Source organism: Sceloporus occidentalis, unplaced genomic scaffold (genome assembly GCF_023333645.1).
Source record: "Sceloporus occidentalis isolate IW3139 unplaced genomic scaffold, rSceOcc1.0.p SCAF_9, whole genome shotgun sequence".
Taxonomy (NCBI): Eukaryota; Metazoa; Chordata; class Lepidosauria; order Squamata; family Phrynosomatidae; genus Sceloporus; species Sceloporus occidentalis.
Window position 1 is genome coordinate 27,530,970 of NW_028316989.1, and position 25,492 is coordinate 27,556,461.

The window sequence follows — 25,492 nt, forward strand, 5'->3', positions numbered from 1 at the left end:
TGATTCTTCTTCTGTTGCAGGAAGGCTTCCCATGACTGTCTCTTGGTCCAAAGCCTCGCTTTGCTAATAAAGGAAGGAAATATTATATATAAATATGTAAGTTTATAAATGTGTAAATTTACAGCGCTTTATAAATAAAGGTTAATAATAATAATAATAATAATAATTTAAACAGGGCTATCATATCACCTCTTAACCTTCTTTTCTCCAGGCTAAACATCCCCACCTCCCTAAGGCGTTTCTCATAGGGCATGGTTTCCAGACACCCCAATTTTAGTCACCCTCCTTTAGACACACTCTAGTTTCTCAATGTCCTTTTTGAATTGTAAAATTATATCTCTTTATAATTTGGACTGAGGCCCGAACAGACAGGCCAAAATAAAGCTGCTTTGGATCACTTTGGAGATAGGCTGTTTAAATGATGCATGCGTCCTAAGAGGCTGCAAGCTGCGTCAAAGCCACACTCCAGTCCTAAGGACTAGAGCACAGCATTGGTACACCCTCTGGCCTCTTAAGTTCCATGTGCATTTAAATCGCATACCTCCAATGTGTCCCGAAGCAGCTTTATTTTGGCTTGTCTGTTCGGGCCATGAGAACTAATGGAAAGTGTTGTGTGTCAGCTTCTGCCTGGTTTCTTACCTGTCCTTTTCTTTGGCTGAGAAGGAAGAGGAGGAGGAGGAGGAGGAGGAGGAGAAGGAGGAGGAGGAGGTGGAGGAGGCATCTGGTGGACCTTTGGAGAAGGTTCAGGACAAACTGCTTTTTTCTCCTTCTTTTCCTGTTGAAAGCAAAAGAGAATGGAAAGGGTTATTAGAAAACCTGAAAGCAAACTGTTCTAAAAGGCTTCTGGGTACTGACCAAGCTATCTGAGGGTTTCCCTATATCTCCCCTCCCCATATCTGCAGGACAGGAAATTCACTCTAGGTTCCAATCTGAATTCCAGAGGAACTATCAAAGGTACGACACCCAATCAAAGGAAAGCACCGGGGACAGTCTTTTAAACTTTGGACTAAAGCCCAGAGCAGATTCACTGGCTTTGGAGATGACTTGAAGGCACACAACAGTAAAAAATGGGAAATCTTAAACTAGATTTCAATGTCCGCGTTTTCTAGGTGGAAGGCACATAGCTCCTCGGGGGTCCTTATTTTTCTTTTCTTTATGAGAGCCAGCATGGTGTAGTGGTTTGAGTGTTGAAGGCAGGCAATAGCAAACCTCCTCTGAACAAACCTTGCCAAGAAAACAAGGGTGCCCTTGTAAACTCAAGTAACTTGACTTTCAAGGAAGCAGGGCTGGGATTTAGCTAGAAGTCAGGTGTGTGGGTCTTCCTTTCCAACCCTTCCAGAGGCTGTGTATGTCTATAGGTTAGTGCCCCCTCCCTGGGTCCTTCCTGCCTTGGTCTTGCCCAAGAATTGAGGAGGCTGCTGGGATGGGCTCCTCTGCTCAGATCTGGAGCTTCTGCCCTCTGAACCAGAGATGATCATAGAATCCTAGAGATGAAAGAGACTCCAAGGATCATCCAGCCCAACCCCATCCAGCCATGCAGGAACTCACAATCATAGTATCCCAAAGAGATGGCCATCCAGCCTCTCTTTAAAAAACCAAAGGAGGAGACTCCACTACACTCTGAGGCAGCATCGTCCACTGTCCAACAGCTCTTACTGTCAGATTCAAAGCCAGATTGCCAGGGTTCTAATTAACATTTAAACAGCCATATTATGCTTGCTATACCTTCTCTTCCTTGTCTTCGGCTGTTTTCATCTCCTTCTTCTTCTTCTTCTTCTTCTTTTCTTGATTCTTTGCAAGAATTTCTTTATCTGTTTTGTCGTCTTTCTGCTCCGTTTTTGCAAGATTCTTATCAAGACAAAAACAAAACAAACAGTTTCATTTATATACCGCTTCATGCTGAACTAACAGTGTCTAAGCGGTTTACAACTGTAAGCTAATTGCCCCCAACAGTCTGGGTACTCATTTTAGCAACCTTGGAAGGATGCAAGCCTGAGTCAAGCGTAAGCCCCCTTAGCTGGGATTGAACCCACCCTTGTGGTTTTTAGTGAGTGGCTGCAATACAGGCATTTAACCACCTGTCAATCCTTCTAGACAAAAGGAAGAAAGGATACAGGAAAGGAGACAAAGAAAAAACAATGATTGCCAAAATAAAGCTGCTTCAGGTCACTTTGGAGGTATGCTGTTTAAATGATGCATGCATCCCAAGAGTCCAGAAGCTGTAACACGATCCTTAGGACTGGATCGTGGCTTTGGCGTGGCTTCCAGACTCTTAGGACACATGCATCATTTAAACAAAATACCTCCAAAGTGACCTGAAGCAGCTTTATTTGGGCCTTTTGCCATATTTTTTGAATATAAGTTTTAATATAGCCCACTTAAACCACTCTTGCCTTAATTTGCAAAACATCTTGTAGCACCTGTGAGACTAACTGAGTATAAACGTTTGCAGACTTGTTCTCCATCCTCACATCCATGGAATCAATGGGTGCCCAGAACGGATCTTAGATCCCTCCTTGCATCTGCCGAAGTAGATCAAGTCTACAATGGCTGATGCTAAAACTTCCTTTGAAAGTACAAAACCTACCACCACCTGACTCTTCTGTGGGGGGTTTGGCTCTTTCTGGACCTCCTGTTTCAGCTTCTTTTTCCTGGCCAAATACAGGAGGTAGTCAGTCTCGGCTTGGAGCTGTTTACGCAATGATGTTTTATTTGTCTCAATTGGTAGCACCTTTGGATGGGAAAACACACAAAATAAAATCTCACATGTCATAAAGTTGGAAGAGACAACTTTAAGGGTAAATTCTCAGTGGGGAGAAAGATATCCAGATGCAAAAAATACTATGAAAAGTGTACCTTGTCAGTTAGTTTCAGCTGTTGGATGGCTTGCATTAGGTCGAAGGCCCCGCTGCCTAGCTTGTCTGCGCCAGGTAACAAATGGGAGCCGCCATCCAAGCCCCGTTCAACATCCGAATTGGCTGGTTTGGGTTGGCAAGTGAGATTAACCCTGTCCATTTGACCAAAGAGGAGAATGATGAGGGGGTGCCCCTTTTCTATGGAGTTTATCACAAGTGAGGAATTACTCATAATTTTGAAGGAAAAGAAAGTGGGGCCAGAACGCATTCACGTGAATTCGCTAGGTTAGCAAAATTACATGAATTGCATTCGAACTGGCTCCCCATTGCCCAAAAATAGCATGCCATTGCCCAAATTTGCGTGTGGCAGTCTATCACACAATAACGTTAAACCCCATGATTGCATTCAGATTGCCACTGGATTATACTTCCAATTTCCCTTGCCTAATAAACTCTCATATTGTAACTTTTCTCCCAAGAACCTATTTCCAGACTCACTTGGCTTCCTTCCCTGGGACTGAAATTTTCTGAACTTTTTCATTTGGCTTGATGGGAGCTTTTCTGGTGGAATCTTCCTTTGTTCCCACTTCTTTCTTGGGAGAAGAATGCCAAGAACAGCCTAAGAAGGAAATACAATTTTACCTCATCAAAAGTAAGTGAAACTCTTGATATAGGATATGTCAGGTAAAACTCTCTTCATGCATGTAAACGTTTAACAGATTTTCTAGTGGTCAAGCTGATAGCAGTTAGAATCACTTGAAATTTGTTGTCATCTACTGCTTTGGGGCAAATCATGGCCCCAGGCAGCCCTCCTGTGCTCAATGTAGCCCTCCATCTTTTTCAGTCCGCAGGGGAGCCGCGCCGTGTGGAGGCTCCGGCTCCCCCACGGACTAGCCGGCGGTGGCTACCCCGCCAAAGCCTCAAACAAGCAAAGCACCAAGCTTGGCTTCTTCAGAAGTGACTTCATCCTGGCATTCCCACAAGACCAGGAGTTCCAAAACCACTTCCCGTAGTAATGGCTCCTCACGAAGGTCTGTAGGAGCAGAGCTGGAGATGATAGCTCTTCAAGCAAAGGCTGAGGCAGCAGCAGCTGCGAAACAGGCAGAATTTTCCAAAAGAAAGCAAGAACTCAAAATAGAGCAAGCCAGAATGAAAGCTGAATTGGAAACCTTGGAGCAAATAGCAAAGTCAGAACAACTGAATGAGAAGGCTCGGATCTTGGAGCAAGGTCTCAAAGAAAAATCACTGGCATCTGACATGTCTAAACTGAAAGAAGAAGACCCTAGACAGAAGGTGATTTCCTATTTAGCTGGTCAACCACGAGACCTCAAGGCAAAGAAGTTTCAGCCCATGACACTTCTAACGCCAGCTGCTGCACCCATTGTTCAGCCAGCAGAAGCACCACCTTTAGTGCAGACCTCAGCAATAACCTCAGTGCCTGCCTCACTGCTGTACCAGAGCCAGTCCTTCAACAGACAAAGAATACCCATCACATACCCGGTTAGTACCACTGTCCCTACTAACCTGGGTTACCAACAGCAACCAATCCATGCTTCGCTCAGCACAAAGCCACATTTGCAAAATGTGCCAGATCTATACTTCACAACTATAACAAGGAACCCAAGGAGAGATTTAACAGACAAAGGTGTTCAAAAATTCTCAGAAAAACCTGAAGACTACATCCTCTGGAAAGCCATCTTCCAAGGAGCCATGGAAGATATGGGGTTATCTGTAAAGGAAGAACTGACTTTGCTAATGGCATGGCTCGGCCCTTCATCTTCAGAGCAGGTAAAAAGACTTTATGCTGCTCACATAGCAGACCCTTCGGCAGCCTTACAAGCTGCATGGGACAGATTAGACCAGAGATATGGAAGTGCAGCTCAGATTGAGACCTCTCTTTTATGTAGACTAAAGGACTTCCCTCAGCTCACAATGAGAGACAGCAAGAAGTTGTGGGACCTTTTAGATCTTTTACAAGAGCTACAGAATGCTAAAAATAATCCACAGTTACCTGGTCTCATTTCCTTAGACCAACATATGTCACAAGCAGACACTGTAAGAAAGCTCCCATTCCAACTTAGAGAAAAGTGGGGTCAGGAAGTCTTCGAGTATAAAAGACAACACAGCCAAATATATCCACCTTTCTCACACTTAGTGAACTTTGTTGCCACCATGGCTCATATGAGAAATGACCCTCAGACAGGGCTTTTTGATCTTTACCAGGGTTCCGAAACTGAAAAGAGTCCTTCAAAAGCACCTAGAGCCAAGCAAATCATCTCAGTCAAGAAAACTGAGACTTCATTCTCCAAGTCTACAGCGGACTCCAAATCAATAACTAAATCCTTGTGTCCAATACACAAGGCACCGTACCATATCAGTGACTGTAAAGAATTTCGCAAAAAACCTTATGATGACCGCATTGCCTTGTTAAAGGAACAAGAGATATGCTTCAAATGCTGCACATCTAAAGAGCACAGAGCCAAAGACTGCAATGAAAAGGTAAAATGTCTAGAATGCAACAGTACTAGACACTGCACGGCGTTGCATCGAGCCACACCACCACAAAAGCAGAAAAAAACAACTGCTGAGCCAACAACACCTCAACCAGAGACAGTAACTTCTTCAGAAGTCAAGACAGCAGGTACCAGTTGTACAGCCCTGTGTCAAGAACCAGGTAAAGTGCGATCATGCCATCCAATATGCCTGGCCAAGGTGTTCCCAAATGGGCACCCTGAAGCCTCCAGGAAGATGTACATTGTCTTAGACACACAAAGTGATACTTCACTAGCAGCTCCAGCATTCTTTGATCTCTTTGATGTCCAGACTCAAGAGATAGAATATGTCATGACAACTTGCACAGGAAATCAAGTTATGGTGGGGAGGAACACCTCAGGCTTCACTCTAGAAACATTACACAATGGCAAAAGATTTGAGTTGCCTATTCTAATGGAGTGTAAGTCCACCCCTAGGAACAAGGACCAAATCATGAAACAACACTGCCAGCAAGACGACAAAGGTAATTGGATTGCCCCATTGCCTTTCCGCACACTCTACAGCTTTAAGAAAGACAAGGATTGTGGGAAATCCCAGGGTCTTATGCTGTCTCCCTCTAGTTATTTTCAGTGTGTAGTAAGATTTCAGCCAAGTCAGACCTGGAGAGAGTATTTTCCTTTGACAAAAAGATAAGTCCACAAAGGAAGAAAGATAGTCCTCAAAGAAAGATAGAATACATCAAGAAGAGAGAACAAGGTATTTAGGAAGGACTATTAAGAAAAGGAGATCAGTTTCATGTTATTTGTGTTATTTATACTGGTTATAAAGCTTTTGAAACTTAAAGAAATTTGTGGACAAGTCTTTTGTTCTGGCTGTGTTCCCGAGAGCCAGAGGCCTTACTACAGTCAAAGTCCATAGCATTGCTCTTGGGACAAAACACTTACCTTCTCCTGGATCCTCATTTATCTGGTGTGACGTAGACATTTTTTGGCAAAGATCTACCAAATGCTTTTCCTGAGCCTTGTATCTTTCCCTCATCTTCACATGTTCAGAAATGGATTCAAGACTGGAGATGGGAAAAGAAATACAATATCCCTTTTTGCAAGCGGTTTACTATCTCCCACTGGTACATTTTGATTCCTTGCTCGACCATGAAATCCAATGAGTGACTTTGGGGAAGTCATTTGATCTGCTGGGGTCACCATACGTTGACAGACTACATGCACATGAACACACACACACACACACACATGCACACGCACACACGCGCACATGTACACATGCTAGCTGCGCATTGTGAGCATTATGCTCTGCTGGAGTGATTTGTTACAGCATGAGTGTAAACCTATAATAATACAGGACTGCATCTTGTATGAATACCTCCACCCAGTAAAATCACATAAGTGTATCATACAATACAAAATCTGTATTAAAAAAAAAGACCACACAAAAATACAGCCTCTAAAGGCAGTAACAAGGACAGAGTGCAAGGAAAGAAACTGATTGTCAGTTTAGTTCAGGCAGAAGAATGCCAGCCCTGCTGAGAGCTATTCAGATTCTGGCTGGCCTGGCATAGCAATGGACAAGAGCAGGCCCTTACTGGAAGCAACTTTTCCTCTTCCAATCAAATCTGGGAGAAGCACAGCTAACAGTCTCAGGCTGGTTAGAATGACCTTAATAGATTAGAAAGCTGGGCCAAAGCTAACAAAATGAATTTCAACACAGAGAAATTAGAGCAGAAAAATGAAATGCACAGATATAGGATGGGGGACACCTGGCTTAAGGAGACAACATGTGAAAGGGATCTGGGAGTCCAAGTAGACCACAAGTTGAACATGAGTCAACAGTGCAATGCCGCAGCTAACAAGCCCAATGCGAATTAGTCTGCATCAATAGAAGTATAGTGTCTAGATCAAGGGAAGTAATAGTGCCACACTATACTGTTCAGGTCAGGCCCAACCTGGAATACTGTGTCCAGTTCTGGGCACCACAATTAAAAAGGACATTGAGAATCTGGAGTGTGTCCAAAGGAGGGCGACTAAAATGGTGAAGGGTCTGGAAACCATGCCCTATGAGGGAGCTGGGGATGTTTCACTTGGAGAAGAGAAGGTTAAGAGGTGATATGATAGCCCTGTTTAAATATTTGAAGGGATGTCATATTGAGGAGGGAGCAAGCTTGTTTTCTGCTGCTCCGGAGAACAGGACCAGGAACAATGGATCCAAGCTGCAGGAAAAGAGATTCCACCTCAACATTAGGAGGAACTTCCTGACAGTAAGGGCTGTTAGATAGTGGGCACACTCCCTCGGAGTGTGGTGGAGTCTCCTTCCTTAGAGGTTTTTAAACAGAGGCTGGATGAAGCTTTGATTTGGATTTCTTGCATGGCAGGGGGTTGGATTGGATGGCCCTTATGATCTCTATGATTCTATGATTCTAGGAGACATTGGATCCTGACAGAGATGCTGGAATAGGGGAGAAGTAATGAAAGAAACCGGCATCTCTGCCTTGGACCCTTGAATTTAGTACCAACCATTTGTTTCTGGTGTTTGCAACTCCTTTCAGTGGGTCCTCCTGGGTGGTCTTCCACTGAAACTTTGCAGGTAAAATGTAGTCCTTATAATTTATCTTGCTCCCAGAACATGATGATGTATCTAACGTGCTCTCAATATCGGAGTCACTATCGCTGTCCTGTAGAATATAAAGAAGTGTGAGCAAAATGGCTTGGTGAAAGGCTACTCCACTGCTTAGTTTCCCAGGTATCACTTGCTCCATGTCATAGAGCTGTGATATTCTTACAATGTTGTGCATTCAAGTCTTTTTCTACTCATGGTGACCCAAAGGTGAACTTATTCTATGGTTTTCTTGGCAAAATTTGTTCAGAGCAAGGTTGCATTAAATTCCTCTGAGCCTGAGAGAGCGTGAATTGCCACAAATTTTCCATGGCTAAGTACAGATTTCAATCGGCCATCTCTTGGGCTTCAAGAGACTACATACAGTGCTTCCCGCAAGTCTGCAAGACTACATCATCCACCATGGGAATTAGGGACTTACATTTTATATTAAGATATTTGCAGACCACAATGGCTTGGGAAGCTCAGTACTTCCGGGAGTTCTTCCCATGTACCCCTCTGCCTGAGGAACCTCCTCAATGCCCCAGCAGTAGGAGCTGTAAATGGTGGGAGGATTTGAGAGGGCCTTTTCTGCTGGGGTACCTACAGGGATCGAATTGGCACCAACACCACTTTTATTGGAGGTCAAATAAAACACAGCATTTTGCTTCCCTGTGCCATTGGAGTTAATCCACATTTGTGCCTGTGTTTGGTCTCAGATTGTTTTAAAAGAGTGTGGGCTCTTCGGTTTTAATTTGCCATTTTTTAAAATATAGGTTTAACCCACTTAAATTACTCTTGTTTAAATTTGCAAAGAGATATTGCGGCATTTGTGAGACTAACTGAGCAAAAGAAGTCGCAGCATAAGCTTTTGTAGACTTGGGGGCTGTACAGACAGACAGGCCAAAATAAAGCTGCTTCGGGTCACTTTGGAGGTATGCTGTTTAAAAGGCATATGCATCTTAAGAGTCCAGAAACTGTGCCAAACCTGCACTCCAGTTCTTAGGACTGGAGCTTGGCTTTGGCACAGTTTCTGGCCTCTTAGGACGCATGCATCATTTAAACATCATAACTTCAAAGTGACCCAAAGCAGCTTTATTTTGGCCTGTCTGTACGGGCTCTTGGTTTCCTTCCTCAGATGCATGGAGTCAACGGGTGCCCAGAAAGGACCTCAGATATCTCCTGAGCACCTTCTCACTCCTTGCATCTGCCAAAGAAGATCAAGTATACAAAAGCTGATGCTAAATCTTCTTTTAAAAACAGAAGATCTGGTCCAGCACCTTTGGACTTCTCCACTGGGTTTTTGGCTTTTTCAGAGTCTTCATTTCCAGCTTCTTTTTCTGAACTAACTTCTGGAGGTAGTCAAGCTGGGCTTGGAGCTTCTTCTCCAATGGCATTATCTTTGTCTCGACTGGGAGCATCTTTGGATGGGAAAATACACAGAAATAAAATAAAATCCCACATGTGCTCTTTAAAAGTCTCCTACCAGAGCAAGGCAAACAAGGGTTGGATGGCAATATTCTGAACCTAATGTAAACATTGTTTTCTGGGGGCAGGTTGCAAGTGACACATCTTGTTCACATGGTCATTATGGCATTACTGGTTGTTCTTTTGTAATAGGAACTGAACAACACATGATCTGTGACTGTAGAGCTTTTCTATGTTAATAGGTATAACAATGTAACAGAAATGATGCAATATACAATGAAATGAGTTTGGACAAAAATATCCAAATTAATAGCAAAACCCAGCAAGACAAATCATTTGGATCTGTGTATTCTACAAACAGATGCAGGACGTTTCAAGGGAAATATGTCTGTTTTTGTTTATATATGCAATACAGATATTTCAAATCCCCAACAAAAAAGTTAGAGACCGTATTTTCCGGCATATAAGACGACTGGGAGTATAAGACGACCCCCAGCTTTTCCAGTTTAAATACAGAGTTTGGGATATACTCGCTGTATAAGACCACCCCTCTTCCAACGCACACCAAATAAAAATTTAAAAACATCAGATTTGATTTCAATATGGTAATTTTAATTCAAAGGCTTATGACATGCAGGTACTTAGCAGGAAAACTTGTTGTATACAAAGCCTGCTTGGATTGGTCAGCTCTCCCTGCCTGCCCAGCCCTCCCTTTCTCCAGGACTATCAGAGCGGGAGCGCAAACATGGCTCTTTTTTCCATACCCCCGGGCATCCTGGACACCTGCAGCTTGCGCCACCCTTCACTTACACCTTCCCGGTGAGGCACCCCCTCACCTCATCATCGGGACCGCATTAAGCCACTTCTTTCCACGAATCCTGGTGAATGGATTTTCTTCTACTGTACTTGTATAGTGCCGCCCTTGCTGCTTTCATACAATTGCCACATATGGTGGGGATGCAGCTGTGGCCATTTTTGAGCTCCCCCCACCATATGCGGCAACTGTAGATTTTCCAGTCCGGTTCTGAAGTTTCAACACCTGCCGTATAAGACAACACCCGGTGTATAAGACGACCCCTGACTTTTGAGAAGATTTTTCCTGGGTTAAAAAGTAGTCTTATACGCCAGAAAATACAGTACTCAAATATTACCTAGCTGTGTGCTTATTTTTGTTAAGAATTCACTTGCTATATTTTTTTTTCCAGTAGAAAGGTGATATTTAAATAAACCTGACTTGTCTTGTAAAATCTATTGCATGGCTCTCACTGAAGACAAATCTCTGTGTCCCATTGTGTCTAACCCCCTAGTGGCTTCCATCCTTTTCTGTACCTTATCAATTAAGTTCATGTCATGGTTGGATTCGCTGAGCTCCCATTTCGTGGCCCCTTGTTGGTCTACTACAAAGAACATATGAGATTCTTTCTCCAAGCCTTGTTGCATATCGAATAGTGCGGATTTTATACGGCACGTGACACAGAACCTGTTCATTTGATCAAAGAGGAGAAAGATGAGTGGTGCCCCTTTTCCATATTGCAGCCTGTCTGCTAAGTCCAAGAACCTTTTGGATACAGTCACCCAGATTCACTTGGCTCTTTCCTCTGGGCCTGCAAGAATGGTCTTGTGAACCTCTGACCCTGAAGGCTAGGGACAGTCCAGGGATTCTGTTGGTCTCCCGTCCAGACTCCCTGGCCAAGCTGACACAGCTAGTCTTGGAGCTGGTGCTGGAATCCCATACGCTTCTGGTCCTGGGGGACCTCAACATCCCCTTCAAGGCTGGATCATCAGATCTTTTTTTTAAAAAATATTTTATTAAATTAATACCACTCCCTATATCCCCCAAAGAAACCTAGAACAATTTCCACATTATTAATACACATTTCATTCTGTGACACTTACACAAAAGAAAACCAGATAGCACACTTGCTTATCTCCCACGCCACATTCTCACAATTCTTGATGATGAATGTGATTGTAATCTAATAAGATCCATATGTAGCGCTTTCCCTCAGTTTATATTGAAAACGTCTAATTAATTATTTAGAATTTTTTATTGAAGGGTATATCCCCTTTTCCCATTAATTTCAATTCTTGTGTTTCGTCTCTCATAAACTCTAGCTTACTGATCTCTATCTACTTGAATTTGCAAAAAAAGAAAGCAAATTTAAAAATTACATTGACATATAATATGTCCCTTGTTTTCCTTACAAATTCCCATCACCTATCATAATTTTTATACAATTTCGTCCATATTTGAGGTCCAATTAGCTCTTTCCCCCCATTCCCCCCCCCATAAATTTTATGACAGATTCCCAACTTGACCTCCATTTGAAGCTATCTTGGTTTTCCATTTTGTGTGAAATTAAATCTAATTCCATCATATGAAATAGCTTTAATCTCCATTCTTCAATTTCTATTGTCTTGTCTGATTTCCAACCTCTTGCAAAAACCAGTCTCACAGCCGTTAACATATAAAATATAATTTTCCCAAACCTTGTTCCTACATCTCCATCTAACATACATAATATCATTGTCACTGCGTTAAACTTTAATTTAACTCCCAAAATTTCATTGATTTCCATCTGAACTTTTTTCCAAAAGGTTTTTGCTTTGTCGCATAACCACCATAAATGGTAGAAGGTACCAATGTCTTTCTTACAGTCCCAGCAGATCTTATTGCCTGCTTTATATATTTTATCTATTTATTCAGGTGTTAAATACCACCTGTACAAGATTTTGTAATAATTTTCTCTGACATATTGCGAAGTAGAGTATTTCATTCTTGCATTCCAGGACTTCTCCCACTGTACTAATTCAATTTCCCTTCCACAGTCCTGAGCCCTTTTAATCATTACATCCTTAATTAGTTCATCCTCTGTATACCGTTCCAACATTTTTTTATAGATCTTTGACAGAGTTTTACCAGCTTGACTCCATAATATCTCTTCAATATCAGATTTAATGTTAGAGAAGCCTCTTTGTTTTTTGTCCAAATTAAATCTCTGCTTTAGCTGTCTGTATAGAAACCACCCAATTAATTTCTCATGAGACTTCATTGTTCCCCCTATATCAATCAAATCATTATACAGTGGACCCTTGTTATACGCTGGGGTTTGGTTCCAAGATCCCCTGTGTATAACAAAATCTGTGTTTGCTCAAGTCCCATTAAATATAATGACATAGCAAAATGGTGTCCTTTATAAAAATGGAAAATCAAGGCTTGATATTTGAAATGTATACCATTTTTGAACATTTTCAAACCGTGGATGCTTGGATCTGTGTATAAAAAATCTGTGTATAAGAAGGGCTGACTGTATCTTATCCATATCTCTTCTCTTTTTGGGTCCATACCATACAAAGCCCAGGGACGTAGCTAGGATTTTAGGAAGGGGGGGGGTCCAGACTAAGTGCCGTCATTATAATGGGGCTTGAGTGCGGCGGCGCAGCAGCACACACCATTCATTTTTCTAACGGAAGGGGGGGGTCCGGACCCCCAGATCCCCCCCCCTTGGCTACATCCCTGCAAAGCCTCATGAGGTGAAACCCACAGAGGAATATTAGATTTCTGTAATGCGCTCTACATGGGGCTACCTTTGTACCAGGTTCAGAAGCTTCAATTAGTTCAAAATGCAGCAGCCAGATTGGTCACTGGAACATCCAGGCCAGACCATATAACACCTGTCCTAAAATCCTTACACTGGCTGCCAATTAGCTTCCAGGTGCAATACAAAGTGTTGGTTGTTACCTACATGGCTTGGGCCCGAGTTACTTGAGGGAACGCCTCTCCCTACACAACCCGCCCTGCACCCTCAGAACAACAGGGAAGAATTTATTAGTTTACCCAAAGGTCAGATTAACAGCTACTTCCAAAAGAGCATACACAACTATGGCTCCCAGGTTATAGAATAACCTGCCGGAAGAAATCCGTCCCATCACTACCTTTAAGAAGGTATTCTCTATTGGGAGAAGCGGGAAAATACAAATAAAACTTATTATTATTATGTTTCAATCATATTGAATGAATGAAATGTATTACGTTCGATGACCAGCATAAAACAATATAAAAAGTACCAACCTCTTGGTTTTGATGTCTGTGGAATCTGTCAGTGGGTCCGCCTGGATGGTCCGGGTCTGGAATCGTGCAGGTTTAATATAATTCCTGCTCTTAGAAGCAGTCTTCTGCTTGTCCTCCATTTCAAGGCTCAAGTGGCTCTGACTGGCCTCAGGCTGTAGAAATTAAGACAGGTCAACAAAATAGCTTGCAGAATGAAAATAGCTTGCAGAATGAAAATTTAAAAAACAGAATATAAGATGAGACTGTTTGCTGATGATGTAGTTTATATCCTAGAAAGTCACATTTTAAAGCTACATTTAGAATGTCCCAGTTTCTCCCACTTTCCACTTTTGTTCTCAGCTCACATCCATTGCTGCAAACTGAACTCAAAGTACAGAAGTGGCTTGCACTTCAACTCAGCAGGAGGAAGAGAAGGAGGGAGAGAGAGAGAGAGAGAGGAATTTTGACTGAACAAATAGATTTATTTTGGCCACAGACCAGAATGTGGTGGGATCTTGCATTTCCCACTAGGCTCAGGCAAAAGCAAACCAAATGCAGCCCCTCCTAGCTTTTGCGATTGTCTTCCTTCATCACCTTTGCTACCTTGACTGCACTGTGATGCTCAAAGGCCAGATGCGTCCCAGTTTTTAGCTGTGAAATGTTGAAAGCCATGAGGTTCTCCACCAAAATGCTCAACATTTTGGACAGAAGAGTGTGGGAGCAGGCAGATCTCCCAGCCTTACATCTGTTCTAGTGTTTTTGCCTTTAAAAAAATAAGATGAGGATCCATGCCTTTAAAAGTGCAATAGCTTTTTACTTTTTAAAAAGGCCTTGGCATCAGGGGACTTACAATCAAATTGCACAAATTGGTGTCCAGTGTACCACAAAGCAAGCCAAGAGAATATATCCTCATGCTGGACAGAGAGTAATTTCATTTGCATTTCAGACAGATCAGTTGTATCATATATATATATGTGTGTGTGTGTGTGTGTGTATATATATATATATTCCCATGTAGCTTTGTTGATTGATGAACCAAGCAGCTTCATGGAGAAGGTGAGACCTGTGGCTACTGCACTAGTTTTATTGTCTCTGGTTTATAGTTCCCACAGCTTCCACCCTGCTTTAAAATCTATTACAACTTCACAGCTAAAAGGAAAAGGGTTAGGAAAAGGAAAAGCAAAAATGAAGTCTTAATAGGGAAAATGTTATAATGAACCAAGCTTGCTTTTGAGACATGGAGTTGGAGTTGCATTGCGAGGTATCCCTTATTATAAGGGTTGCCCCTTATCTGACGTTAAGAAAGCTTGTCCCTTATAGGGCTGGCAGGTGTATAAGAGATGACTCCTATTCCTTTCCTTTTATATAGACTGAAGGAGGTGAAAAAACACATATTTGGGAGCATGGGCCCTTTATAAAGGCAAACATATGTGTGCCTGGTTTCTCTGTAATGTGTGTGTGTTTATGCATCTTCAAGTTGCCTCTTGATCCATGGTGACCACATTAATGTTATGTGGTTTTCGTAGGGAAGGAAGACTCAGAGATGGTTTTGCCAGTTCCTTTCCCCCCTGAAATATAGCCTTGTAGAGCCTGGTATTCATTGGCAGCCTCCCATCCAAGTAATATCCCTGGCTTAAATGCTCCTTCCAACGCATTCCAATGCAACACAAATCATAAAACAACAACAGCAGAAACCCAGAGCTGATGACAGCAGCAACTGCAAATATAACATCAAAGTGAATCAGGATTATCAACCGTGTGGCAATCCTAACAAAGATACTGACAGAATCAGCCCATGATATCTTTCTATTGGGATTTCTCTTGAACTGGAGGAATACATACATGCCATTTACAGTCATAATAAAGAGGTGTCGTGTTTCATAGAAGAGAGTGTGCTTTCCATTTATTTCTCATCACCTTCACCTGTCTGGATTTCCCCATCAATGCAAGGCTCCAGAGCCTGTCTCTCAATTGTTTAACAGGCTTTTATTGTATTCTATTTAAAAAAACCCTCCCCAATCTCACACAATTTCAGGCCTTTTGGAAAGGCAATACTCTCCCACAGTGTTTTATATTGGAGTCCTCTGTTATTCCCCAAATGAGGAGGAAAGCTATTTCTGGATTCAGTACAGGACTGGTCATTTTTCAAGATGAAGCCACAGCATCCCTAAAAAGTGGTACTTCTCTTGATCTAGACACTATGCTTTTATTGATGCAGCCTAAGATTGCATTGGCCTTTTTAGCTGCCGCATCACACTGTTGACTCATGTTCAACTTGTGGTCTACTTGGACTCCCAGATCCCTTTCACATATATAAGTCTCTCGTTCAGCCAAGTGTCCCTCATCCTATATCTGTGCATTTCATTTTTCCACCCTAAGTGAACTATGTTACATTTCTCCATGCTGAATTTCATTTTGTTAGCTTTGGCCCAGCTTTCTAGTCTATTCGGGTTGTTTTGAATTTTGATCCTGTCCTCTGGAGTATTAGCTATTCCTTCTCATTTGGTGCTTGAAAACACTGAAGTTCTGGACCATGCCAACCACTGCCATGTCAGGATGCACAGAGAAGCCCTTGAAATCCACAAACACCTGGACAATTTCAACAGGAAAGAGGAAACTCTGAAAGTAAACAAGGTTTGGCTACCCATCCTGAAAGATAGCAAGATAAAGACTCAGCAAATGCAAATGAGAACTCTCCCAGCAGACAATGACCAGTCAAGCAGACATTAATAGTCTTGTGCAGACCCTCAAACCCTGAGGTTTGCAACAAAAGCAATACACATGCAAATTCACTCCTGCCTTGCCAGGTCACACCATATATACAGCCAAATCCTTTCCAGGCAAACATTCTCTGAAGATGCCAGCCACAGATGCTGGCGAAATGTCAGGAAGAAACTCTTCTAGAACATGGCCACACAGCCCTAAAAACCCACAAAATACTCGTATAAACAGTTAGAAGAAAAAACAAAATTAGTATATCATCCAAATATATGTGGCATCTCACTCCAAGAAAGTTAGCCCAAATCCACACAGACTCCAACTCTTAGAAGAATGGTTGAAATTCTAGGAGGAATATTGGAAAAGCAAAATAGATCTAATTTAAGTTAATACAGTTATAAAACCAAATTTTAAGTTGCAAAATGGTTGGATAGAGCTACAAAAACCACAGAAGTACCAGGACATTTGGGCAGGGGTATTTTATATAAAGCTTGTAATGCAATTAAGGAAAGTCCAGTATGTGTGAGAAAAGATAATTAAGATACATATAGACACAGGTACTGTATATATAAGCAAAATACTGTAAATTGTTTAAATGAATCGTATTTGTTGTATAATTTAGGATGAGACTATAAACCTTTAATAATAACAATAACAACAATAATAATAAAGCTTGAACTGGGAAACCAGCCAGGTCTACCTGTGTCTACATGTTTACAATAAATAAAATGAACCAAAAAAAAAATTAAACAAGCACTTACATGGAACAAGCAATTCGCAATCGATAGAGAAGCCACACAAATGACAAAGTACACTGAAACTACAAGAAATAGCTGCAGTGTGTTGAGGTCCGTCTGGTCTGAAGCTCAGTGGACACTCAACTGATCAAGTTCTACCTTGGTCAAGATTCTCTATGATCTCCTTGGAAACCAAACAAAGACACTGCATTCTACTTGGTCCTATCTGATCAATTCTCCATCCCTGATCCAATGACATGGGATAGGATGTTCAATCTATTTTATACTAAAAACAGAATTAAAACTATTTAAAAACTTAGGTTAAAACAGTAAAGCACTATAAAACCCCTTGTCACATTAACAATTTGTTTCCAAAGTCTTGGAAAGGTAGTTGTCCAACATCCTTTGCAGATCTTTGAGAACTAACTTACAACCGAAGGAACAGCACCATCCTCTTCTTTTAAAAGCATGTTTACTTATTTTAAAATGCTTATTTAAAAATGCTATATTTTGTATTCTAAGCCACCTTGAGACCTACTCATGTGAGAAAGGTGGGATGAAATGTAATAAATAGCACAACCATATAGTTCAATGAATGTAACAGATGAAGGAATAAGAAAAAGGATGCAATTATAAGAAGGGGGAGAACTGAGGTATAAGCTCCCAGTACTCCAACTACCCTTAGACTATGTGGATTGCGGGTCAATCCTGAATCTGTGTGGAAAGGAAGTTATCCTTGATCAAGGGGCTGCCCTCCCTTCCCAAACAGAAGAGCTCTGTAGGAGCAAAGAAAGAGCAACTTTATTGATAGGAAATATTTATAAGCTTGCAAGGCGACATTATAGAGGACTTGAAATTTATGTTTACATTACTGAGATTCCCATGACTTCATTGAGTATATATTTTAACAGTCAACAACAGAACATATAATTGATTTCTCTTTAGTCAACCCACGTACATAAAATGTATCTAAAGGGACACATCTCATACTGTCTCCCAACAGACCTGCAGTTATAACTGTAACATTTGGTGCCTTCAAATGTTTTGGACTACAATGCCCATAACCACTAGCTAGGGCTTATAGGAGATGTAGACCATGCACCTGGCGGGCACCAGCTTGAGAAAGAGCATGGTTGTTCACTGGGGCTCCTTTTGGAGACGGCCAAATAACTGTGCCTGGCTTATAGCACTGCAGCCAGGCTATTTGGAGGGTTTTCTATTTGATAGATATGACTCTGTGATATGATCTGCATTGGCTCCTGGTCTGCTTCCGAGCCTTTACTATATTTTTTACAAAGAATCACTCAGCTCAGTAGCAGATAGATTTCCAGACTGGTTTGGTTAACCACAGAGAAGGAAGGCAGTCTAATGGTCAGAGAAAGGAGCACTTTTTTACAGGCAGGAAATATGGCTTCCATTATCCACTGCATTGTTGGATGCCCTTCAAAAAGCTACTTAGGCCATAATCCCATCAGTGTTTTAAAAATAATAACAATTCAGCCTAAAAGCTGTAATGCCCAGATAATTCTACCAGCTTACCGATGAAACCTAAATCAAATCATATTTTAGAGTGATATCATTTAAATCTACTTACACTGAGATAGCATTTCTTACTGTCACTGGCATCAGTGGTTCTGAGTACCTGGCTTGTTGGGGGCCAATTAGCTTACATTTGTAAACCGTTTAGACACTACTTAGGCGGTATGAAGCGGTATATAAATGAAGCTTGTTGGTTGTGTTGTTCCAAAGTGGCCCAAACCAGCTGTATTTTGGCCTGTCTGTTCAGGCCCTTAGAGAAGTTACTTTTGGACTATCTCCCCGATCATTCCCCACCAGCTAGATAGGTCCATCTAGCCCAAACTTCTCCAGCATGGATATTTTTACCCTAGTGCTTGCACTACCCTGAACACTGGCCAGAGCTGGTCAGTATCATAGTCCAAATGAGCAACCCTAGCACATCATGGGCGCGCCACAAAGGGCCCATCTGTACCGGGCCATTCAGAGGCTACAGCCGTTTGCTTTTGCCTGAGCCTACTGGGAAGGGTAACCACATGCCACAGCCCCGTTCTGCTCTTCGGAGGACTCAAAAAGAAGCTGACCCCAGCGACTCCTTGGAAGGGGTGTTATAAGCCCCGCAGTGTGGCATTATGACACCCCTTCTGCGCTGTATGGGCACTGCACTTGGAGCATGCGGACGCTCAGCCCTCACCTCGCCCACAGGCTGGCACAAAGTGCTGGTCCATATAGCCCCTTTGTTTAATGGAATGGAATGTAATGGAATGGAAGCAAGCTAATGACAAAGGGGAAAAGTGGGAAAAGAAGGTAGAAACCAAGACATTTTAAAAGCTGCTTAAAAGGTGAGACAACAGAGGATCAGTCCAGACTGTCCCTGCCAAATTGGGACAGTTGGAGGGCACAATGAAGTTCCAGGGGGGTGGACTAGATTATCCTCTGAGATTCTATTATTCTAATTCCTGCTCACCCATCCATGCCAAGAAATGACTCACTTCGTGTTTTCATGCCAAGAATAGTTATGTTTACTATCCACCTTTTTCTTTAATGAGATGACAGGGGTACAGATGGCTTTCCTCATTCCTTTTGTATCTATTCCACAGTCCTGAGAGATAGTTCCAGCAGAAGCAGAGAGTCACTGGGTTACAGTGAGGGTCATGGCTGAGTAGAGATGAATCAGGATTTCCCTAGTCACCATCCAGCCCTGTAACCCCTGATGTTTAGGAACTTGGCACCTTTACTGCCTTTGGGCTTTATGGCTCTTTAGCACAACAATGTCAAGTATGCCTTTGGTCTGATGAGCTTGGCCTCAGAGCAATCCACCTCTTATGAAGTTCACACTTCACAGATAATGACAGAGTGAGTTGCCAGAAATCTATGTTAATCATCTCCCCATGACAGTATTGCCATATTAGCTGGCAATGACTCTGTGAGCCCTTCTGCTGTTTGGATAATTCAGCCTCTTGTCCAGAATGGTATGTAGATCAATAGGTGCTGCCTTTCCAAGCAACTTATGGAATCTGATTAGATGGAAGATGTAATTAAAGAGCAAGATGGCATGCCAGCTGCAGTTGTTACTCGATCTATTTGAGTTGCAGCCACGGAGCAGTGCCTCATTGCTGTGATGAACCTGGGAAAATGTAAATATCAATTTCTTCATGCTGGCTGCCCTTTGTCTGCTCTCCTTAGCCTACTGGCTGTCCTTGCTCTGTGGGATCTATTAGCCGATTATCCCTAGACCTGTGGCCTCAGGAATCCAAGGCATCTTGTGGGTTGCATCGGAAGTGAGCTCTCCATCATTCAGCCTGCTGATTTCCACACAGCAGGCCAACATCTCTCAGATGCTCCAATCTGCCACTTTCCCCCCACCTCCTGAGCTTAGGAAGTTATTTTTAAGAAGAATGAATATCAAAACATTATAATGAATATAATGCTTTCTGTACCTGAGCTGTGATCAACTGTTCTACAACCAAAAAACCCTGAATGTGGGTACCTGAGCTATGCCAGGATGATGCTCTGAGTCCCAGCATGATATTTGCATGTTGTTATAGTCACTTTTTGAAAGTAATCTTCCAGACTTTGCTTTCTTCAGCAGAGCTCTATATCTTTAACTACTGCACAGGAGGCAGGGCTGACTGGCTCCAGGAGCCCATCTACTCTACACAATTATAGTGTGATGATCCCACTTTAATTGGCATGCTTCTATCCTATGCAATCTTGGGATTAGAAGTTTAGAGAGGGACTTTGAGAAATCTCATCCAGAGAGTTCCAGTGCCTCACTAAGCTAGAATGGAACCACGGTAGTTAAAGTGGAATAAAAGTGCTATACTTGTGTAGTGTGAATGGGCCCTCAGCACCAGGGACTGGGTCCTGTGTGGCTGCCATAAGTTAACAGGCAATTTATAAGCAATACATAAATACACATAAAATATGCATTATCATTCTCTTCTTCCATGGGGATATCTCAGGGATATCTTCATAACTATAACAGCTAGAAATCTGTATTTTCCCATACAGATGGTTGGATGTATGGATATACTTGTGTCTGACCATCCATCCATCCACCCAATGCATACATCTATATATTTGTGATCATATCCTTAACCAAGTCTGTCTGTCTATTTAATAGCCTACCTTTAAATATACAAATTGTTCCAATCCAGTTGTCAAGTAACATAGAGCTGGAAGAAAAAATATTAGAACATATATTAGCTGGTGTGGGTAGGAGGGTGAAGTAGAACTAGCGATGGGTGAGACTTTCATTTATGGTTAATTTAATCATAATTTACCAAACATTTGTGTTATTTCTTCATGTTTGGCTGGAAAGAACTTGAGGGGAGAAAGAAAAATGGACAGCTTTTCTTATCCCTTGCAGGAGTACAAATGCGGTCTGATCATTTCAGCCCTCTTTCTCTCTCCTGGAATCCTTTCCAAAGGAGAGCTGGTAGGAGAAAACATGGATGGGAAAACAATCCACCTCAGATCTGAAATTACCATTACCTGCTTCTCAATCCTGGCAGGGTTCTTTCTGACAGGGCAGCTGGTAATAGTAGACCTTGTCGGTCGAGGAACCTTTCAATTACAAACACCTAGATGTTTTGCAACCATTACTACGTTGTGTTCTTGTCTCCTGACATCCACATCTGCATCTGTCCCTTGCATAGCTCTGAGACGATGAAACCCAGACAACTGCTAAGTGCCACGGATATTAAGATGGTCCTACAGATGTGTGCCTCATTGCTCTTTCGTGTGTGTGTTTTTAGTAGAATTACTTAAATTGCAGTCCGTATGTGGCAAACTTTTCCTAATTTCTCCTAGAGATAAAGCTACAGTTGAGTCATAGATACCGATTTCTGCAGAGAACCTCCAGCCGTTCCATACTTGCTTCCTTCTGCAAGGCTCCAAACTCCAAACAATAAGGAGATGCATCTGACAAGAGAAAAATTAAGAAGGGCAGGAGATGAGTGGGATGAATGATACAAGCCAAATGGTCACTAAAGTTTACCGGTAAGAGAAAGAAAACCAAAAAGGGGAGGAAAGGATGGAGGACAGAAAGGAAAAACAGAAGGACAGAGAAAGAACACAAAGTGGGGGAAGCATAAAGAGTTTCTAGCCCTTACAAAACTGCTAGCAGCATGTGGTCCCGATGCTGCTTGGTATCAAACATGCTGTGAGTGAGGACCACCATGAGATGGAGTGGTTTGAGCATTGGAGACCAGGGTCTAAATCCCAGTTCAATGCAAATAAAACAGGTAAATGGCTGGCACATAAATTAAGGAGAGAGAAAGGGAAAAATATCATCAATAAGATAAAGAAGGATGATCAGTTACTAATCCAACAGAAAGACATAGAGGAAGTATTCTTAGAATATTACAAGGTATTATATATGAAACAAAAGGAGGAAAAAGAGGGGATTCAGGACTTTCTGGCAAATAGTAAAATTCCAATATTAACGGAAGAACAACAGGAAAAATTAAATAAATTAATTACAAAAGAGGAAATCCAGGATGCAATCAAAAAATGTAAAACAGGTAAAGCGCTGGGAAATGATGGTTTTACGGCATTGTTCTACAAAACATTTATGAATGAAATTTTGGAACCACTACAAAGAGTAATGAATGAGGCTTTGATAGGTAATATACCCGAAATGTGGAAACAAGCAGAAATCACACTTATTCATAAGGAAGGCAAAGATCGATTGAATCCAGCGAATTATAGACCCATCTCTCTTCTAAACAACGATTATAAAATATTGGCTATAATATTATCCAAGAGACTGAAAGAATGTTTAGCCGAAACAATAGATGAAGAACAGAGAGGATTCCTCCCAAAGCGATATACAAGAGAAAATTTAAGAATGGTATTAAATATATTGGAGTATTATGAAAAACATAACGAGAAAAAATTGGGGTTAGTTTTTCTCGATTTTGAAAAGGCTTTCGATTCAGTAAATTGGAATTTGGTTTTGGAGACATTAAAAAAAATTAAAGTGGGAGAAAATTTCAGTAATTGGATAGGGAAGATATATAATAACCAGAAAGCACAATTGAGAATTAATGGAGAAAGGTCACAAATTATAGAGATTCAAAGAGGAATGCGACAGGGTTGCCCCCTCTCACCACTATTATTTATACTTGTTATGGACTTGCTTATAAAGGAAATCAAACTAAATACTGAATTAAAAGGAGCAAAAATAAAGAAATACGATTATAAAATTAGAGCCTTTTCAGATGATGTGATTATAATTATGGAAGATCCGATGGAGAATTTGGCAAAACTTCTAAATATATTAGACCTATTTGGCAAAATTACAGGATATAAAATTAACAAAGAAAAATCTATTATTCTAACAAAAAATATTAAAAAAGACGAAGAGAAGAAAATAGAAGAAAAATTTGGATTAAAAATGGGAAAGAAAACCAAATACTTAGGGGTTCAAATAACAAACAGGTCTATTGAATTGTTTGAGAATAATTACAAGAAATTATGGTCCCAAATAAGAGAAGATTTAATTAATTGGAACAAACTTAATTTATCAATAATGGGAAGGATATCAGTGATTAAAATGAATGTCTTGCCGAGGATGTTATATTTATTCCAAACATTACCAATAATAAATTCGGACAAACCATTTAAAGATTGGCACAAAGACATAGCCCAATTCATATGGAGGGGAAGGAAACTGAGAGTCAAATTAAAGACGCTACAAGATGCTAGAATTAGAGGTGGATTAAACCTTCCAAATTTAAAGTTGTACTTTGAGGCATGTGCATTAACTTGGATTAAAGAATGGGTAGTTTTGGAAGAAGAAAAACTATTGGAATTAGAAGGTGAAGGCTTGAGCTTTGGATGGCATGCCTATCTAGCGTATGAGAAAGCAAAACAAAATAAAGATTTCATGAATCACTGTATTAGGAAATCCCTAATAAGAATTTGGAACAGATATAAAGGAAGGATAATTCAGAAAATGAACGGATGGGTCTCTACCCACGAGGCGTTTTGTAGAAAAGAAATGATTAAAGACAGTAAATGGTTTAAATATAGTGATTTGATTGAAAATAAGAATGGGGTCTGGAGAATCAAAACAAAAGAAGAATTGGCAGAGATAGGATGGAAAGGGTCATGGCTCACATATAGGCAAATCTATGAAAGGTTCAAAGTAGATCTTAAAGAATATGGATTTGAGAAAAAGGGGGAGGAATCACAACTGGGGAAGATTCTGGCTTTTGAGGATAATAAATTAATTGGTAAAATCTATAAAATTCTCTTGGAATTTGATACAGAAGAAGAGTTAATAAAATATCAGATGATCCAGTGGGCGTTCTATACTCCTAGCACAATGGGAAAAAGTATGGGGAAATGGTTTCAAATATTCGGCCTCCCAAAATCTGAGGGAAAACTTCTATAAAATGTTTTATCAATGGTACCTCTCACCCTACAAGATTGCAAAAATATATAAAAGAAAAGAAAATAGATGCTAGAAATGTAAAAAAGAAATAGGCACTTTTTGCCACTGCTGGTGGACTTGCAAATGGGCAAAAAAATACTGGGCAATGATAAATGAAATGATCAGTGAAATTCTAGATATTAAAGTGAAGTTAAAACCAGAATTTTATTTACTAGGTATATTTGGGAAGGAAATTAGTTCAAAATATGAGAAGATTGTTTATTATATGATTACTTTAGCTCGGGTGTGCTTTGCACAAAAGTGGAAATGTGAGGACATACCAACAAAAGAGGATGTGGAAGTTGTATGATGGGATGGAAATGGATAGATTAACACAGGCATTAAGGAATGATACAAAAAGCAAATTAATGGAAGACTGGGAAAGAGTGATGGAATTCTTAAAAGAGAATCTGGGTGAATATGCGTATATTAAGTTAGATTAGAATAATATGATGGATTTTACAAATTAAACTAAGTCAGAAGTTGATTTTATAGGGAAAACAAGTTAGGAATCTGGATTAAGTGGGTAAATAGGAAGTCGATCTGTGTGTATGGAAGAGAGAAGAGTGAAAGAGACGAGGGCGCGTGAGGTGAATTTGTTAAGAATGACATTGGAGATAAGAGTGGAAATTTAGAAGATATAAGAAGAAATAGATAGGGAATTATGAAGAGTAGAAAGTAGAGGTAATTGAAGATATAGGCAGCCTAGTCTCTGGAGCAGCAGAAAACAAGCTTGCTCCCTCCTCAAAATGGATCCCACCCTCTCTGAGGGGAGGGGAAATGCTCGGAGTCACTACTCTAGCAAAGGCTCCGTGAGGCCTACTAGTCACAAAGCATCCAGCCCCCCTCCTGAGTGACTTCTCCTCAGACTGGTGGCATCCTTCAGTACTTTGCAGCACTTCCTGGATATCTTTTTAATGTCCCTTCCTGTTTAAACGCCTCATCATTATGGCTCACAGTCACCCTTTTATGCCTGGCTACTATTAAAACCCACATTGTACATTTTCCAAGTTGTGACTTTCTATCTCAACAAACATACCTAGCTCCCTGACTCTCTCCTCATAAGGCATGGTTGCCATAATAACTTTCACCATTTTGGTTGCCATAATTGTCCACTATTACCAGAGACAAAATGTAGGACAAA

At 41.1% G+C, this 25,492-nt stretch overlaps 1 protein-coding gene across 1 annotated transcript; it reads right to left on the reverse strand.

The window, feature by feature from the left end:
- Positions 1–616: 616 nt before the first annotated feature.
- On the reverse strand, positions 617–25,492 carry LOC149307121 (uncharacterized). The gene is made up of 13 exons (XM_089538270.1): positions 25,388–25,492; positions 21,749–21,830; positions 21,036–21,082; positions 13,456–13,607; positions 10,713–10,863; positions 9,236–9,376; positions 7,877–8,034; positions 6,293–6,414; positions 3,354–3,474; positions 2,857–3,007; positions 2,588–2,731; positions 1,726–1,848; positions 617–775 (listed from the first exon to the last, which is right to left on the reverse strand). Exons 2-13 carry the CDS (start codon positions 21,828–21,830, stop codon positions 617–619), a joined length of 1,551 nt encoding a protein of 516 aa, XP_089394396.1. The 5' UTR covers positions 25,388–25,492.

What these genes read in the sequence shown, in the direction of transcription:
- LOC149307121 (XM_089538270.1), bottom strand. Translation starts at nt 21,830, where the DNA reads ATGCATCTCCTTATTGTTTGGAGTTTGGAGCCTTGCAGAAGGAAGCAA. An exon ending in ACAGACATCAAAACCAAGAG is followed by an intron (nt 10,864 to 13,455) that starts GTTGGTACTTTT and finishes TCAAATGAACAG; the next exon opens with GTTCTGTGTCACGTGCCGTA. An exon ending in GCAAACACCAGAAACAAATG is followed by an intron (nt 6,415 to 7,876) that starts GTTGGTACTAAA and finishes TCCCATCTCCAG; the next exon opens with TCTTGAATCCATTTCTGAAC.